Below are 17,821 nucleotides of genomic sequence, written 5' to 3'. Positions count from 1 at the left end.
TTCAGAGAATACTTTGGTCGTACCGCACCGAGTATTTCAACAATCTTACTTTCGGACAGAGTATTCTAGTACTTCTTATATGTTATGTTGAATTGGAACACGGCCACGCCTTCTCTAACACACTCCTTTCTGGCCTGGGAATTCTAAATAAAAAACTGCCCGCTTTACAACGCTACCCCTCCCAAATATGTTCTTTTTGCCCTAGAATGCCAGTACAGGTATGACTTATTCCCCCCCCCCAGCCTACATACTTTTCTTGTATCCTATTTCTCACATCCCCCTGCCACCACCCCTAAAAAAGAATTTAACAATCACTGACTTTTCTTTTGTAAGATCTGTTTTAGCGGCCCCCGAAGGGGGAAAAGACGCTCTTAGTTTTGTGTGGCCTGTCTGTCCGTCTGTCCGTCCGTCCCGTTTAGATCTCAGAAACTAGAAGAGAAAATGAAAATCGGACATCATGATATATTAGATCATTCAAAGTTCTGATGCAACGGCTACTTTTTTCTATTCCGAAATTGAACCATCTAATTTTTAAATTTATATATGCAAGCAGATTTTTCAAAAAATTACACCACTTTTTAATGAAAAACTTCAGGGGAAGTAAGTCTTATTAAAATGTTCACAAGCTAAATCAAGCTTCATTCATAGATTCGCGCATTGGTACAAAAAAATGCATCTAAGGTCACGATTGAAAAAGTATCAATGGATCATTAAAAAAAAGATTATCCATTTATTAACTAACTCATGGAATAGAATACTGATTCAAATGTTGTTTTTAAAAAGAATTTTAATATCGAACTTCGTTTCAATTGTAAGTTTAAAAAAACAACAACAAAAAAAAGACCCTACTTTTTACCCCGCAGTTTTCACACATCCTCATTAGCCATAGAGGCCAGATCCACATAGATCTATATACGAGTTCTAGTCTAGATATAGTAGATTCTATATCAAGATTCTAGATCTAGACATAGACTTAGAGTCTTAGATCTAACTCTAGATCTAGATGTAATAGATATAGACTTAGAATGACTGAAAGAATAAGGAAAGATTTCAAATATATTGATTTTTGTTATGATATGTGTTTCCATAGTGTAGTGGTTATCACATCTGCCTAATATTCAGAAGGTCCTTGGTTTGAAACCCAGTTGAGTCTTTTTTTTTTTTTTTTTAAGTTAATAAATATTTCCACAAATTTTTGTGAGTCACATCCTGTAAAATAGATATGCACTTTTTAATGATTTTTTAAAGTATATTTGTTTTACAGCCTAATATGTTCTATCCTCTATCAATGTCTAGATCTATCCGTCTTTCTCTAGGTGGACCACTTCGGGGTCAAACAAACAGTCTTTGTAACCTTGTTTTGTTTTTTTGTTGGATTATATTTTTAAATCACTGTCACGTAACATAAGCAGCAGTCGCATTAAGTTTATTTTAAGATTGTATTTTCTGCAGCGCATGGTCATGGAACGGAAGCTGGATTGGCATAGAACAAGATGGTAAGTGTAACAACTGAAGGAGCCAGTGCTTTGACTGAGAAAAATAGTTTTTATTTTATTAAATTAAAGAAATATATCCCAACCATAAAGTCTACACGAGAAAGTTTGCACAAACCTGCATTGAATATTAATCATATTATTGGCCGAATTATTGATCTTAGTGATTAAACCTAACAGAGCTTGGGATCTTAACCACAGGCAGCAGGGACGGACTGGATATCAAAATCAGCCCGGGAATTACCATATAAACCGGCCTACAAATGGCATGTCCAATCATGAGCGTAGCTAGGATTTTTTCGTGGGGGGGGATTTTTTTTACCCCCCTCTCCAATATATATAGACAAATAAGGACAGTGCTTTTTTGTGACGGTACGCACCGGTACGGCGCACTGCAACTTTTTCAATGTGGGGGAAAATATTACTTTTCTTTTATTTTAACGTTTCTTATTAATTTTTAGCAGTTAAAAGTTAGGTAATTCATCACTGAGTACCGGCACCTATTTCTCTACAAAAAAGCACTGTATTTATATATATATATATGTGTATATATATATATATATATATATATATATATATATATATATATATATATATATATATATATATATATATAATGAATGTGTGTGTGTGCAATTAATTTTCATTACATTCTGACCTTTCATTCTTTCGGAGTTTTTTTTTAGCCTAGAATAGGTTCTTCTTTTAGTTAGTCGAAAGACAGTACTCACAGACAAGGACAGCTAGGGAGCCTGGGGGAGTGCTGTGAGCATTATTTCTGTTATTTTAAGCTTTAAAAAATGCATATTCTACAGTACAATTAGCTTGCTTGCTAATCTTTCGCTAAAAAATTCAAAAACCAAATCTGCTATTCACTGCACTTAATTAGTGGAGTCCAGCGACTGGTAGAAAATGGTAACAATAGTTTTGCTTTAGTTTTTGTATTGAAAGGGGAGGGTAACCACAAAACCCATTTTGGCTACGCTTAGGAAATTCTGTGACTGTAGTTTGCTTAAGTTGACTGCACTCGGGCATTAAGTAAAGTTTCCCTTTCAGAAAATGAGGGCTGAGGCAAGTGATGGTTTGACCCCCCTCCACTCCTCCCAGCTACGCCCACGTGTCAAATTATAGGTGTAAGCCTAATTCTCTTCAAAACTTCGTAACTATAAAACAAAAAAAAAAAGTATTGGTTTGCCCGATGGGCAGAAGGCGATTGCATGTATCGCCCCTCCCACCTGGAACAACCCTTTTTCATTTTATATTTACTAATGATAAAATTTGAGATTAGTGTGTGGTGTGACATAATATACAAATGGGTTCACATATCAATACTTAGCTTATATTATATAGATATTCAACTAATTTTGTTCACAAACTATGATTTTTCCATAAAAATAGAACCCCCCCCACTCAAAGGTCTAGAGTGGGGAGGGCAGTAGATGCAATCGCCCCCCACCCCTTACCCCACTTAATCGGCCAATATACCAGAAGGGGAGCGATATAATATATAAATTATATTTTAATTCAACTAATTTTGTTCACAAACTATGATTTCCCCATAAAAGTAGGACCGCCCCCCCCAATCAATGGGTTTAGGTGGGAAGGGCAGTAGAGGAATTCTCCCCCCCCCACTTAATCGGCCAACAGGGGAACGACATAATATAAAGATCGGTTAACACCAATAACAGGTTTTAATCATAGAGATAATTAATTGATTCTGTTAGCAAGTTGTGATATCTACAAATAAATTCGACCCCCCAACTCGAAAGTTTAATGGGGGGGGGGGGCGGGATTGATGCCATCGCCCCCTCCTGACCACACCATATCGGCCAACATACAAGAGGGGGGGGGCGAAATAATCAAAAATAGGTTGAAATATAAATAGCTAGTATATATTATTAACATAAATAACATACATAAATTCGTATACAAATTGTGTGAATTCTAGACTAAAATTCGTCCGCCCTCCCCTCAGGGGGGGGGGGGGTCGGCCGAGTGGGGGGGGGGGCGATCGCCCCTACCGCCCCCCCCCCCCCCCCCTGGATTCACCAGTGCTTATAATAGGCATCATCTTCTTTACGATTCGGACGAGAGCGTGTCCATTTCTCGTTTATTTTATTCACTATTAGTTTCTTCATTTCTTCTGGATAGAGTGCAATATTTAATTGTGAGTTTGTTCTGCCACTTTTGGCGAGTGTGTCACCCTTCTCATTTCCTTCTAGTTTTATATGTGCTGGTATCCATTGTATCCTTTAAAGAGCTAATTGTCGCCCCTATTTTTTTTTCTGCGTTATATCAATGTTTTCTAACTGAACCTCTCTCATCCCTCTTTTTTTGTTTACATTGTCAATGAAACCATCAAAAGACGGGGAAGGAAGGAACAAAAACAAATGGGAGTGTGATCAAACGTTCATGCCGACCAGCAAAATAATTAGGCCAAACACTACCTTGAAGACATCAAAGCAGTGTTGAAGACCATGCCTCTCTGTCACAGTCTAAAGTTCACGTCATGTTAAGAGTTTAAAAGACACGTGGAATTCCTGATGTAGAAAACAGGAAGTAGAATGAATAAAGTTGACTTTGAGTTCAGTCAAGTCAAGTCAGTAAGGTTTTGCTCCCGGTCCAGGAAGGTTGGACGTTGCTTCCTGGACTGGTGTATATATATGTATATAGCATGAAAGTCGATGGACTAGTGATTGTTGATTAATAATATTTGAGAGTTGATTTCATTATGTGCTTATTGAATATTAAGTTATTATTCGTATTTCAATGGATATCTAGGGATGAAGCTCCAGTGTCACTAGTAGTAATTGTTCTTATTGTTACCCGCTGAGATGCGGACGTGATTGATACATTTGATACCGCTGCTATGCGGATAGGATTGTTTATTATTTCTTGACTTGTAGCACTAACAAGGAGTGCAGTGTATTATTATCGTAGTAAAATAAACTTCATGTTTGTCTGCTGAAACGAGCTTCAGTCAGTCTATAATATTTGTCTTGTCACGTGTCTAGAGTACTTCAGGAAGCAAGAACTCAGTATTACACCATTCAACGTTCATTGACACTCTCGAGCATAGCAAAATTTACGGTCTAACGTTTTGCAAATTATAATACGTAAAGTGTATAGTGTACATTTAAAAAAAATATTTTTGTTGAATTTCAAACAAAATTAAGTGTAATAATAATAATAATTTAAAAAAAACGTGGGTAATTCTGCAGGAGTTCAAGGGGCAGCCATATTTGTTATTGTTTAGACTGTGATCTTATATCTTGGGTTTTCTCTCAGATTTGGGTTTTTGTTTGTTTTTATTTTTGTAGCTAAAAAATATGCTAGATCTAGCTATTCCGGTATCATCTAGTCCTAATAAGTCTATTAATTAGACTAATAATCTAATAGACACCAAAATAGGTTAATGCTTGACTTCCAATGGGGGAGGTAACAGGGCTCCCACAAGACTCCCCCTTTTTTAACATAATCATAAGGTGAAATTCTAATAGCCTTAATAGGCTTAGATTTACATTTAAAACAAGTTAATAGAAAAATGAGTATTAAAAAGTAAAAACATTTGTTAAAAAAACAACAAAGATAACAACATATTAGATCTATACATATATTATATATAGATCTAGATTTGTAGATCTAAATTTATAGATCTATATCTAAGTTTATAGATCTAGAATTTTCTAGATCTACAATTCTACATTTATAGATCTAGAATCTAGATCTAAATTTATAGATCTAAATCTAAATTTAAGATCCATACATTTAGTCTGGGTCATTTCAAAAGACATATATAAAGGACGATAAAAATACTTAAATAGTGGTAAAAAAAATCAGAATAATTCAGAATAGACATAGACACTATTTAACAATTAAAAAGAAGACAGAGCAGAAATGTGTTGAATTGACACCAAGTCAAAATTAAAAGAAAAAATAGCATTGCTTTGAAAACACAGAAATAATGTTAATTCTTGGTATTTTTAAATACACTATCTTGGGATTTCTTTGGAACATAAACAATAACAAAATATTAACAAAGATGGCTGCCCCTTGAATTCCTGCAGAATTACCAAAACGTGTTCGGGCATATGTGTCTTGCTGCTGTTAAAAAAAAAAAAAAGTTGTCTGCATTGAAAAAAAAATGTCTTTGGTCGCGACCAGACCGACCCATATGGTACCGGCCCACCGTGCATTTGCCCGTTTGCCCATATAGCCAGTCCGCCCCTGACAAGCAGAGAAGTTCTTGAAGATTTTGAAACAAAACCTTAAGATGTTCGGTAGCAGAGTAGTATCCGCTGACTTAGCATGGGCAATATATTGAGAAGAATGGGGGATTTCAAGGAATAAATTATGTTTCTTGAAAGACATTGACTGTGACTTTGTTACTAATATTTCTAATCAAGAGTGGAAAACAGACTTTATATTCTACACTCAATGTACTACAGGGTTGTTTGGACAAGAAATGTATGAGCATGTTGAAACAAAACTTTCCCATTTCACCTGACATTTCATTTTCCTTGGCGGAAACTGAAAGGTGAAACTATTTCTAGTGAAATGATTGAAATGTTCAGACTTATTCCTTGATTGTGGAATTTGAAAGTAAATTTTAAGACGTCAGTTTTCAAATATGATCACCATTTAGTCAGAAGCTTTTTCAACTCTAGAGGACATACCTTCAAGCAATTTGACCTAAAAGAGAGGTTTCAGTCAGTTTTATGGGTGTCAGAAGCTGTATTTCCACACTTTAAAAAATTTAGGTGCTAAACCTTCAAATTATTTGGGTCCACATACATCTGTGAACAAGTAATTTTTTTGTTTGAAAATAAACAAGCGCAAGAACAGATCGATGATGACTGTCTGTAATTTGACAGTCAAAATGGTAACAATTAGTAAGCTTGTTCCACAGTGGGGGCACGGTGGCTGAGTGGTTAAGCGCTTGGCTTCTGAACCTGGGGTCCTGGGTTCGAATCTCGGTGAAGACTGGGATTTTGTATTTCGGGATTTTTAGGGCGCCCCTGACTTTAATAAAGCAAAGTAAAGGTGGTTGGTCGTTTTGCTGGCCACATGACATCCTGCTCGTTAGCCGTTGACCATAGAAACAGATGACCTAACATTATCCACAGTTCCGGAACGTTATGTGCGTGTGTAGACAGTTCAATACTTCACATTAACTACAACTGTATATGTGCAATTATGATGAAATGTTGTGATGGGAAAGGGCAATAACTAAAGACATACACAGTTAACTAACGTATTTTTCTTTACTTGATGTTCATAACTAGATGTTTGAAAAGTGTAGACATTGTATATGTAAACCTTTTTCTCTTAACCTTTAGGAAGGGCTATCAAATATTTCAATACAGAACTGGCATGCCGAGGAAAAGTCAGAGATTTTATGTAGGACATTATTTTCTGGGATGAATAGAATTCACGGGCCAAAATTAGGTGTGGTTGGGGAGATTTAAAATGTTCCATTTAAGGATAATGGGATAGCGGGTCTAGACATTTCGTGCCAGATGAATAAATGAATGAGTAGAGTAATCTATATAAATAAAACTCAACTTAAGATAATGCAATGCTATAATGTGTAGTAGATCAGAATGTATCCTAACTAGAAGGACAAAAAGTAGATTTACCTTGAAATATTGAACAGTTTTGTTTGATATTAAATGTAAACTTGGCTATAGCTACAGCGGAATAATATTCCTTTCTTTGATAAAAACCACATTGGCATACAATGTCCTCAAAACATTTCCCATAGGTTGACATATGACTGAAACAAAATAGAGTAATGTTATAAACAAAGTACAAATGATACATTGACATTGACAATATATAAATGCTTTACGAAACTTGCTAATAAAATCCAGAACTGATATACCATTCATCAAAATGTTCGTATTTTAAGGCTTGTATCTTATGTGTCAATTCATCTATTTAAGTTTCCGTCACTTTGACAATGTCTTCTATTATTTTGTTGATTTGTTTTCTTTGTTGTTGTCTAGTCCATGGGAAGCTAATTAGTATCAGGAATACCTCTGTCCCACTCTCTACTGTACAATGTTTCTCCCTCGGAGATAGCAATCGTAATGAAGCTGTTTCCTAACCACATGAAAAGCAATTCAAAGACTGGGTTGGGATGCTTTATTGGTATGCTTTATTGGTAAAGAAGTCCTGAACTATTGCTTCGGTTGAAGACAAAAGTCTTTCATATCCTTTAGTTGCAGAGCATGATAAAGACCAGATATACTGGTACATATTCTTTAACACTAGTTCCCATTAGGTTTTGTCCGGGGATGTTAATGTAATGGCTTTCCAAGAAATTCACTTGAATCTCTCTACCTACCCATTTCTTCGGTTTTTTCATTTTTTATCTTTTTTTTTTTTTACAAAGTTTATTTCAACTCAGTGTCTACGTCTGTCTGTCTGGTAAAAGTTTTGAACAAATTATTTCTCCCACACCCAATCTCGGATCAAGTTGATACTTTGCACAATTATTCATTAACGTGGACAAGTAGACAACACAAAAATCAATAAAACAAAATGTTTAACCAATAAGTCAATTAATTTAGTTTTGTATGCAAATAAAATTACATTCATCATTTTTTACAAATATGTTTCTAAATGTCGGGTTTTGTTCCCTTCAACATGTTGTACATATTGTAATGTTATTTTTCCCACACCCATTCTTGGATCAAGTTGAAATTTTAAACGTTTATTGTACCTAACAAAACATGAATCAATTATTAAACTATTGGTCATTATTTTGTTTGATATCGAAAGAGAGAAGTAACTTCTACATTTTTGAGAAATATAGTTGTACTTGCAGAGTTCTTTAACTTAGATAAGCTTTGTTTTGTGTGTGTGTGAATTACCTACGTTACCTACATACATCTAGTTTAGAAATACCTACGCTACCAACATACATCTAGTTTAGAATTACCTACGTTACCTACATAATCTAGTTTAGAATTACCTACGTTACCTACATAATCTAGTTTAGAATTACTTACGCTACCTACATTTATCAAGTTTAGAATTACCCACGTTACCTACATATATCTAATTTAGAATTACCTACGCTACCTACATACATCTAGTTTAGAATTACCTACGTTACCTACATAATCTAGTTTAGAATTACCTACGTTACCTACATAATCTAGTTTAGAATTACCTACGTTACCTACATAATCTAGTTTAGAATTACCTACGCTACCTACATACATCTAGTTTAGAAATACCTACGTTACCTACATGCATCTAGTTTAGAATTACCTACGCTACCTACATACATCTAGTTTAGAATTACCTACGTTACCTACATAATCTAGTTTAGAATTACCTACGCTATCTACATACATCTAGTTTAGAATTACCTACGCTACGATACGCTACCTACATACATCTAGTTTAGAATTACCTACGTTACCTACATACATCTAGTTTAAAATTACCTACGCTATCTACATACATCTAGTTTAGAATTACCTACGTTACCTACATACATCTAAGTAAGAATTACCTACGCTACCAACATACAACTAGTTTAGAATTACCTACGTTACCTACATACATCTAGTTTAGAATTACCTACGTTACCTACATACATCTAGTTAAGAATTACCTACGCTTCCTACATACATCTAGTTTAGAATTACCTACGCTACCTACATACATCTAGTTTAAAATTACATACGCTACCTACATACATCTAGTTTAGAATTACCTACGTTACCTACATACATCTAGTTTAGAATTACCTACGCTATCTACATACATCTAGTTTAGAATTACCTACGTTACCTACATACATCTAAGTAAGAATTACCTACGCTACCTACATACATCTAGTTTAGAATTACCTACGCTACCTACATACATCTAGTTTAGAATTACCTACGCTACATATACGCTACCGACATACATCTAGTTTAGAATTACCTACGCTACCTACATACATCTAGTTTAGAATTACCTACGTTACCTACATACATCTAGTTTAGAATTACCTACGCTATCTACATACATCTAGTTTAGAATTACCTACGTTACCTACATACATCTAAGTAAGAATTACCTACGCTACCTACATACATCTAGTTTAGAATTACCTACGTTACCTACATAATCTAGTTTAGAATTACCTACGTTACCTACATAATCTAGTTTAGAATTACCTACGTTACCTACATAATCTAGTTTAGAATTACCTACGCTACCTACATACATCTAGTTTAGAAATACCTACGTTACCTACATGCATCTAGTTTAGAATTACCTACGCTACCTACATACATCTAGTTTAGAATTACCTACGTTACCTACATAATCTAGTTTAGAATTACCTACGCTATCTACATACATCTAGTTTAGAATTACCTACGCTACGATACGCTACCTACATACATCTAGTTTAGAATTACCTACGTTACCTACATACATCTAGTTTAGAATTACCTACGCTATCTACATACATCTAGTTTAGAATTACCTACGTTACCTACATACATCTAAGTAAGAATTACCTACGCTACCAACATACAACTAGTTTAGAATTACCTACGTTACCTACATACATCTAGTTTAGAATTACCTACGTGACCTACATACATCTAGTTAAGAATTACCTACGCTACCTACATACATCTAGTTTAGAATTACCTACGCTACCTACATACATCTAGTTTAAAATTACATACGCTACCTACATACATCTAGTTTAGAATTACCTACGTTACCTACATACATCTAGTTTAGAATTACCTACGCTATCTACATACATCTAGTTTAGAATTACCTACGTTACCTACATACATCTAAGTAAGAATTACCTACGCTACCTACATACATCTAGTTTAGAATTACCTACGCTACCTACATACATCTAGTTTAGAATTACCTACGCTACATATACGCTACCGACATACATCTAGTTTAGAATTACCTACGCTACCAACATACATCTAGTTTAGAATTACCTACGTTACCTACATACATCTAGTTTAGATTTACCTACGTTACCTACATACATCTAGTTTAGATTTACCTACGTTACCTAAATACATCTAGTTTAGATTTACCTACGTTACCTACATACATCTAGTTAAGAATTACCTACGCTACCTACATACATCTAGTTTAGAATTACCTACGCTACCTACATACATCTAGTTTAGAATTACCTACGCTATCTACATACATCTAGTTTAGAATTACCTACGCTACACCTACGCTACCTACATACATCTAGTTAAGAATTACCTACGCTACCTACATACATCTAGTTTAGAAATACCTACGTTACCTACATACATCTAGTTTAGAAATACCTACGCTACCTACATACATCTAGTTTAGAATTACCTACGTTACCTACATAATCTAGTTTTGAATTACCTACGTTACCTACATACATCTAGTTTAGAATTACCTACGCTATCTACATACATCTAGTTTAGAATTACCTACGCTACACCTACGCTACCTACATACATCTAGCTTAGAATTACCTACGCTACCAACATACATCTAGTTTAGAATTACCTACGCTACCTACATACATCTAGTTTAGAATTACCTACGTTACCTACATACATCTAGTTTAGAATCACCTACGTTACCTACATACATCTAGTTTAGAATTACCTACGCTACCTACATACATCTAGTTTAGAATTACCTACGCTACCTACATACATCTAGTTTAGAATTACCTACGTTACCTACATACATCTAGTTTAGAATTACCTACGCTACCTACATACATCTAGTTTAGAATTATTACCTACGCTACCTACATACATCTAGTTTAGAAATACCTACGTTACCTACATAATCTAGTTTTGAATTACCTACGTTACCTACATACATCTAGTTTAGAATTACCTACGCTATCTACATACATCTAGTTTAGAATTACCTACGCAACACCTACGCTACCTACATACATCTAGTTTAGAATTACCTACGTTACCTACATACATCTAGTTTAGAATTACCTACGTTACCTACATACATCTAGTTTAGAATTACCTACGCTACCTACATACATCTAGTTTAGAATTACCTACGCTACCTACATACATCTAGTTTAGAATTACCTACGCTACCTACATACATCTAGTTTAGAATTACCTACGCAACCTACATACATCTAGTTTAGATTTACCTAAGTTACCTACATATATCTAGTTTAGAATTACCTACGTTACCTACATACATCTAGTTTAGAATTACCTACGTTACCTACATACATCTAGTTTAGAATTACCTACGCTACCTACATACATCTAGTTTAGAATTACCTACGCTACCTACATACATCTAGTTTAGAATTACCTAAGTTACCTACATATATCTAGTTTAGAATTACCTACGTTATTTGATTATTGAACAACTTCAAAATATATGTAAGGAAAGTGTACAGACTAAATGTATGGTAAAGACAGTGTACAGACTGAATGTATGTAAAGAAAGTGTACAGACTGAATGTATGGTAAATAAAGTGTACAGACTGAATGTATGGTAAATAAAGTGTACAGACGGAATGTATGGTAAAGAAAGTGTACAGACTGAATGTATGGTAAAGACAGTATACAGACTGAATGTACTGTAAAGACCGTGTCAAGACTGAATGTATGGTAAAGACAGTGTACAGACTGAATGTACTGTAAAGACAGTGTACAGACTAAATGCACTGTAAAGACAGTGTATAGACTGAATGTATGGTAAAGACAGTGTACAGACTGAATGTAAAGACAGTGTACAGAATGAATGTATGGTAAAGAAAGTGTACAGACTTAATGTACTGTATAGACAGTGTACAGACTGAATGTATGCAAAGACAGTGTACAGACGGAATGTATGGTAAAGACAGTGTACAGACTGAATGTATGGTAAAGACAGTGTACAGACTGAATGTATGTAAAGTGTACAGACTGAATGTATGGTAAAGTGTACAGACTGAATGTATGGTAAAGACAGTGTACAGACTGAATGTATGTTAAATAAAGTGTACAGTGTACAGACTGAATGTATGGTAAAGAAAGTGTACAAACTGAATGTATGTAAAGAAAGTGTACAGACTGAATGTACTGTAAAGACAGTGTACAGACTGAATGTACTGTAAAGACAGTGTACAGACTGAATGTATGGTAAAGACAGTGTACAGACGGAATGTATGGTAAAGACAGTGTATAGACTGAATGTATGGTAAAGACAGTGTACAGACTGAATGTATGGTAAAGACAGTGTACAGACTGAATGTATGGTAAAGACAGTGTACAGACTGAATGTATGGTAAAGACAGTGTACAGACTGAATGTATGGTAAAGACAGTGTACAGACGGAATGTATGGTAAAGACAGTGTATAGACTGAATGTATGGTAAAGACAGTGTACAGACAGAATGTATGGTAAAGACAGTGTACAGACTGAATGTATGGTAAAGACAGTGTATAGACTGAATGTATGGTAAAGACAGTGTACAGACTGAATGTATGTAAAGAAAGTGTACAGACTGAATGTATGGTTAAGACAGTGTACAGACTGAATATACTGTAAAGACAGTGTAAAGACTGAATGTATGGTAAAGACAGTGTACAGATTGAATGTATGGTAAAGACAGTGTACAGACTGAATGTATGGTAAAGAAAGTGTACAGACTGAATGTATGGTAAAGAAAGTGTACAGACTGAATGTATGGTAAAGAAAGTGTACAGACTGAATGTATGGTAAAGTGTACAGACTGAATGTATGGTAAAGACAGTGTACAGACTGAATGTATGGTAAAGACAGTGTATAGACTGAATGTATGGTAAAGACAATGTACAGACTGAATGTATGGTAAAGAAAGTGTACAGACTGAATGTATGGTAAAGACAGTGTACATACTGAATGTACTGTAAAGACAGTGTACAGACTGAATGTATGGTAAAGACAGTATACAGACTAAATGTATGGTAAAGACAGTGTACAGACTGAATGTATGTAAAGAAAGTGTACAGACTGAATGTATGGTAAATAAAGTGTACAGACGGAATATATGGTAAAGACAGTGTATAGGCTGAATGTATGGTAAAGACAGTATACAGACTGAATGTATGTAAAGACAGTGTACAGACTGAATGTATCGTAAAGTGTACAGACTGAATGTATGGTAAAGACAGTGTACAGACTGAATGTATGGTAAAGTGTACAGACTGAATGTATGGTAAAGACAGTGTATAGACTGAATGTATGGTAAAGACAGTGTATAGACTGAATGTATGGTAAAAACAGTGTACAGACTGAATGTATGTAAAGAAAGTGTACAGACTGAATGTATGGTTAAGACAGTGTACAGACTGAATGTACTGTAAAGACAGTGTAAAGACTGAATGTATGGTAAAGACAGTGTACAGATTGAATGTATGGTAAAGACAGTGTACAGACTGAATGTATGGTAAAGAAAGTGTACAGACTGAATGTATGGTAAAGAAAGTGTACAGACTGAATGTATGGTAAAGACAGTGTATAGACTGAATGTATGGTAAAGAAAGTGTACAGACTGAATGTATGGTAAAGACAGTGTATAGACTGAATGTATGGTAAAGACAATGTACAGACTGAATGTATGGTAAAGAAAGTGTACAGACTGAATGTATGGTAAAGACAGTGTACATACTGAATGTACTGTAAAGACAGTGTACAGACTGAATGTATGGTAAAGACAGTATACAGACTAAATGTATGGTAAAGACAGTGTTCAGACTGAATGTATGTAAAGAAAGTGTACAGACTGAATGTATGGTAAATAAAGTGTACAGACGGAATGTATGGTAAAGACAGTGTACAGACTGAATGTATCGTAAAGTGTACAGACTGAATTTATGGTAAAGACAGTGTACAGACTGAATGTATGGTTGTGACAGGTGGGGAAATGTGATGTGTGTTCGGCGCGTTTTATGTCTAGGGGATGATTATTTTTTAAAGCTATAACACACCAACCTATCAGCATAGAATCGGGAGCAGACACGCAACGAGACAAGCAATGAAAGATAGATACAAAAGTTAAAAATGAAGAATATTTATTTACATAAATATACATATAAGTATAAAAAGGGGGAGGGTTTGCATCTATCTCTAAATAATACTAGATTTAATCATCACTCTTGCACCTAATAAGAGAATATGTCACTTTGTCCTCTGACTTAGCTGGTTTTCCTGTTGATGTCGCAGCTGGCTGTGTCCTGGCTTGAGGTTCTGCAGCTGGAGGTGGCGCTCTAGCGGATAGAGGGACGCCGGTGATTCAGTTCTTGTGGAGTTTCAATCCAAAGTTCTGAGATCTGTAGTGGGCACAGTAGGGCGGGTGGCCGGCTACCGTGGGCACAAGTATACTGCGGGCAGAGCTGATCTGCCGTGGGCAGCGTAGTTGACAGGATATGTCCAGTGAGTTGCCGAGGGTTGGCGTAGCTATGACGTCTCACACAGATCTGGGTCTATAGGGACGTCGCACCTAACAAGTTGACAGGTGGGCTGTCGGGTAGGAGGGCAAGGCCGATAGCGCCAAGTAGTAGAGTTGAGTAGATTTCAGTAGGCAAGTGCAGTACTGAATAGCACTCAGCACATAAATAGGCAGGTAAATAGGCAGAGACCTGAGGGAGGCTGCGGATAAATAAAGACAAGTTAGGACATGTCTCACATGCATCTTATCGATGCCCTTGACTGAGGTGCATTCGTCAGATTGGTAAAATTGCTTTAAAGCACAAAAGGGGAGATGATGACAAATGGGATTTGGAAAATAGATGGCAGATATTAGCATATAAAAATGTACATAAAAGGGAAAGAAATAATATAAAAATGTACATAGAAGGGGAAATAATAATCTCAAATAAACAACACAGGTGTATAGAGGAAGAGGGGGTGGGTTGAAATGGGCGGTGGTCTGCGACCCAGACGGTTTGTTTACATATGACCGTGGGTCGAGAACAATGGAGCGCGCTTGAATGGAGAGGATTTCGTTCAAGCGGCGCAACTCTCATTAGAGTAAAATGAGCAAAGGGGAGACAATTCATAACTCTTTTCTAGACGCAGTATTAGTGCGCTAGTAAAATTATCACGGTTGTCAGCCGAGATAAAGAAAATAAAATAAGATGTACAAATATATACATGGTTGCATCAACGATCAATTGAGCAACGTAGCATTAATAGATTAATGCAATTCATAAATACATACATAGGACATGTTTATGTTCTCTACTTACGCCAGTGAGAAATACACAATGCACTAATTAAATATAAGTGAAATAATAAAATACACATGATAATATCCAATGGAAATAGCACAAAAGTAATTAAGATGGAACTTGTGATTAAGTTCGGCTTACCACCAGGTATTCCTCTAGGAGAAAGGATAAATGGAGTAGTCCAGACTCGATTGCTCAGATAGAATGAGAAATGAAAGAGAGTCTGGCTTTATTTGGATCTACCCTTTATAGGCCTGGAAAACGTGGGCGGAAACAGGAAATGTCCTAGGCTAAGAATTATCTTACACGTGGGTGAAGTCCGACAAGAGATGGGATTCGCACATTGGGAAGGTCAATGGGCGTGTTTGTCCTCGTGGTCTCCTAGATCAAAGAGAGACGTGTGGAAAGGGGGGGAGGATTGACTTGCATTCCACACAAGGTGGTGTCCACTGCGGCTGTCAGACATCCGGCCGGTTACGATCAAAGAGAATGTGTGTATCTTTGCCCCGGTCAAGGGAAGATAAATGAAAGGACGAGCCTTAGCTATCTCCAATGTGGTCAACTAAGTCTAGCCTGGAGAGGAAAGGGTGGGGGTGGGTGGAGAATTTAGGGGTAGGATGGGGAAATAATTAAAATAAAATAAATAAATAATGAAAAATAATATTTAATGCTGTGATAAATTTGAGTGACTCTGACAGCGAGTTTTTGACTTATCACAATGGTAAAGACAGTGTACAGACTGAATGTATGGTAAAGTGTACTGACTGAATGTATGGTGAAGTGTTCAGACTGAATGTATGGTAAAGACAATGTACAGACTGAATGTATGGTAAAGACATTGTACAGACTGAATGTATGGTAAAGTGTACAGACTGAATGTATGGTAAAGTGTAGAGACTGAATGTATGGTAAAGTGTTCAGACTGAATGTATGGTAAAGACAGTGTACAGACTGAATGTATGGTAAAGTGTACAGACTGAATGTATGGTAAAGACAGTATACAGACTGAATGTATGTAAAGACCGTGTCAAGACTGAATGTATGGTAAAGACAGTGTACAGACTGAATGTAAAGACAGTGTACAGACTGAATGTATGGTAAAGAAAGTGTACAGACTGAATGTATGGTAAAGTAAGTGTACAGACTGAATGTATGGTAAAGAATGTGTACAGACTGAATGTATGGTAAAGAAAGTGTTTGTTTTTTTCTTTTAGATTTCAAACTTCAAAAATTATCATAGAATGTAATTATCCTAAAATAAATATTTCTTAACGATTTCAGTTATGAATGTGTCTGTTCCTTTGTCTCTAAAAAATATATAAAAAATTTTAAAATTTTAACAATCCTTTTCACATGAAGGTTAAATGATTTAGAGATATTCTTAAGGTTTTAGTTGCATATGAATCATGCTCTCTAAATTTTTCATATTTTTTAAAGAAGAACTTGTTACTGCCTTTAGATCTCTTCTCAGTCATGGTAATTCTGTTTGAATGTCGCCTTTTGGAAAATCATATTTCACTTCTATACAATTAGTTGAAAATAGTTGACAGCAAAGGAATATATTCTAAATCATCCAAGGAATCATGAGAACCATTGTTTTGACAATTGGCGTACTTTTCCTTTGGGCTGTGGACAATGTCCCTCGCAAATCACATGAAACTGGCACACGCCATAAAAGCAAATCTTCTAAAATATTCACCCAAGTAAATAATGCACTTTGGGAATAACTGATAACTAAAAAGAAAATAAACCACAGTGGCTAAATATTGAAACATATTATTCACAATTCGACTGACACATTATAAAGTTATCTTCACCCTGGCTAGAGCTTTTTTTTTTTTACAGAAAATGAAATAACATTATCTTCAGAAATCTCAATGGCCACTTATTGACTTTACTATTCTACACAATTTAAATTAATTACATGTGAGATTTCAATAATATTTAATGCCTGAAAAATGTCGTCATTTGTTTAATAGTGATTATTGGCTGGCATCCTGATATTACGGTGCTAGCTATAAGTTCAATAGATTCGATTAAAACATTTTTTAACCAAAGCAGTGTTCCTATACATACATGCAGCTGATAAACATCTGA

The 17,821-nt window shown here is 35.4% G+C and overlaps 1 protein-coding gene across 5 annotated transcripts in view; it reads right to left on the bottom strand.

Moving 5' to 3' along the window:
• LOC106076176 (uncharacterized) overlaps window positions 1-17,821 on the bottom strand; it is a 161,797-nt gene that overhangs the window by 71,889 nt on the left and 72,087 nt on the right. For all 5 annotated transcript variants that reach the window (XR_008780024.1, XM_056043124.1, XM_056043121.1 and 2 more), the window contains exon 9: window positions 7,133-7,269. Coding sequence is in view for 4 of the 5 variants with exons in the window: in XM_056043124.1 (XP_055899099.1) it covers window positions 7,133-7,269 (137 nt within the window). In the remaining variant the exon portion in view is untranslated. The remainder of the gene's footprint in view (window positions 1-7,132; window positions 7,270-17,821) is intronic.

This window comes from Biomphalaria glabrata, chromosome 10 (assembly GCF_947242115.1).
Source record: "Biomphalaria glabrata chromosome 10, xgBioGlab47.1, whole genome shotgun sequence".
NCBI classification, from domain to species: Eukaryota; Metazoa; Mollusca; class Gastropoda; family Planorbidae; genus Biomphalaria; species Biomphalaria glabrata.
This window is presented reverse-complemented; position numbering and strand designations above follow the sequence as displayed.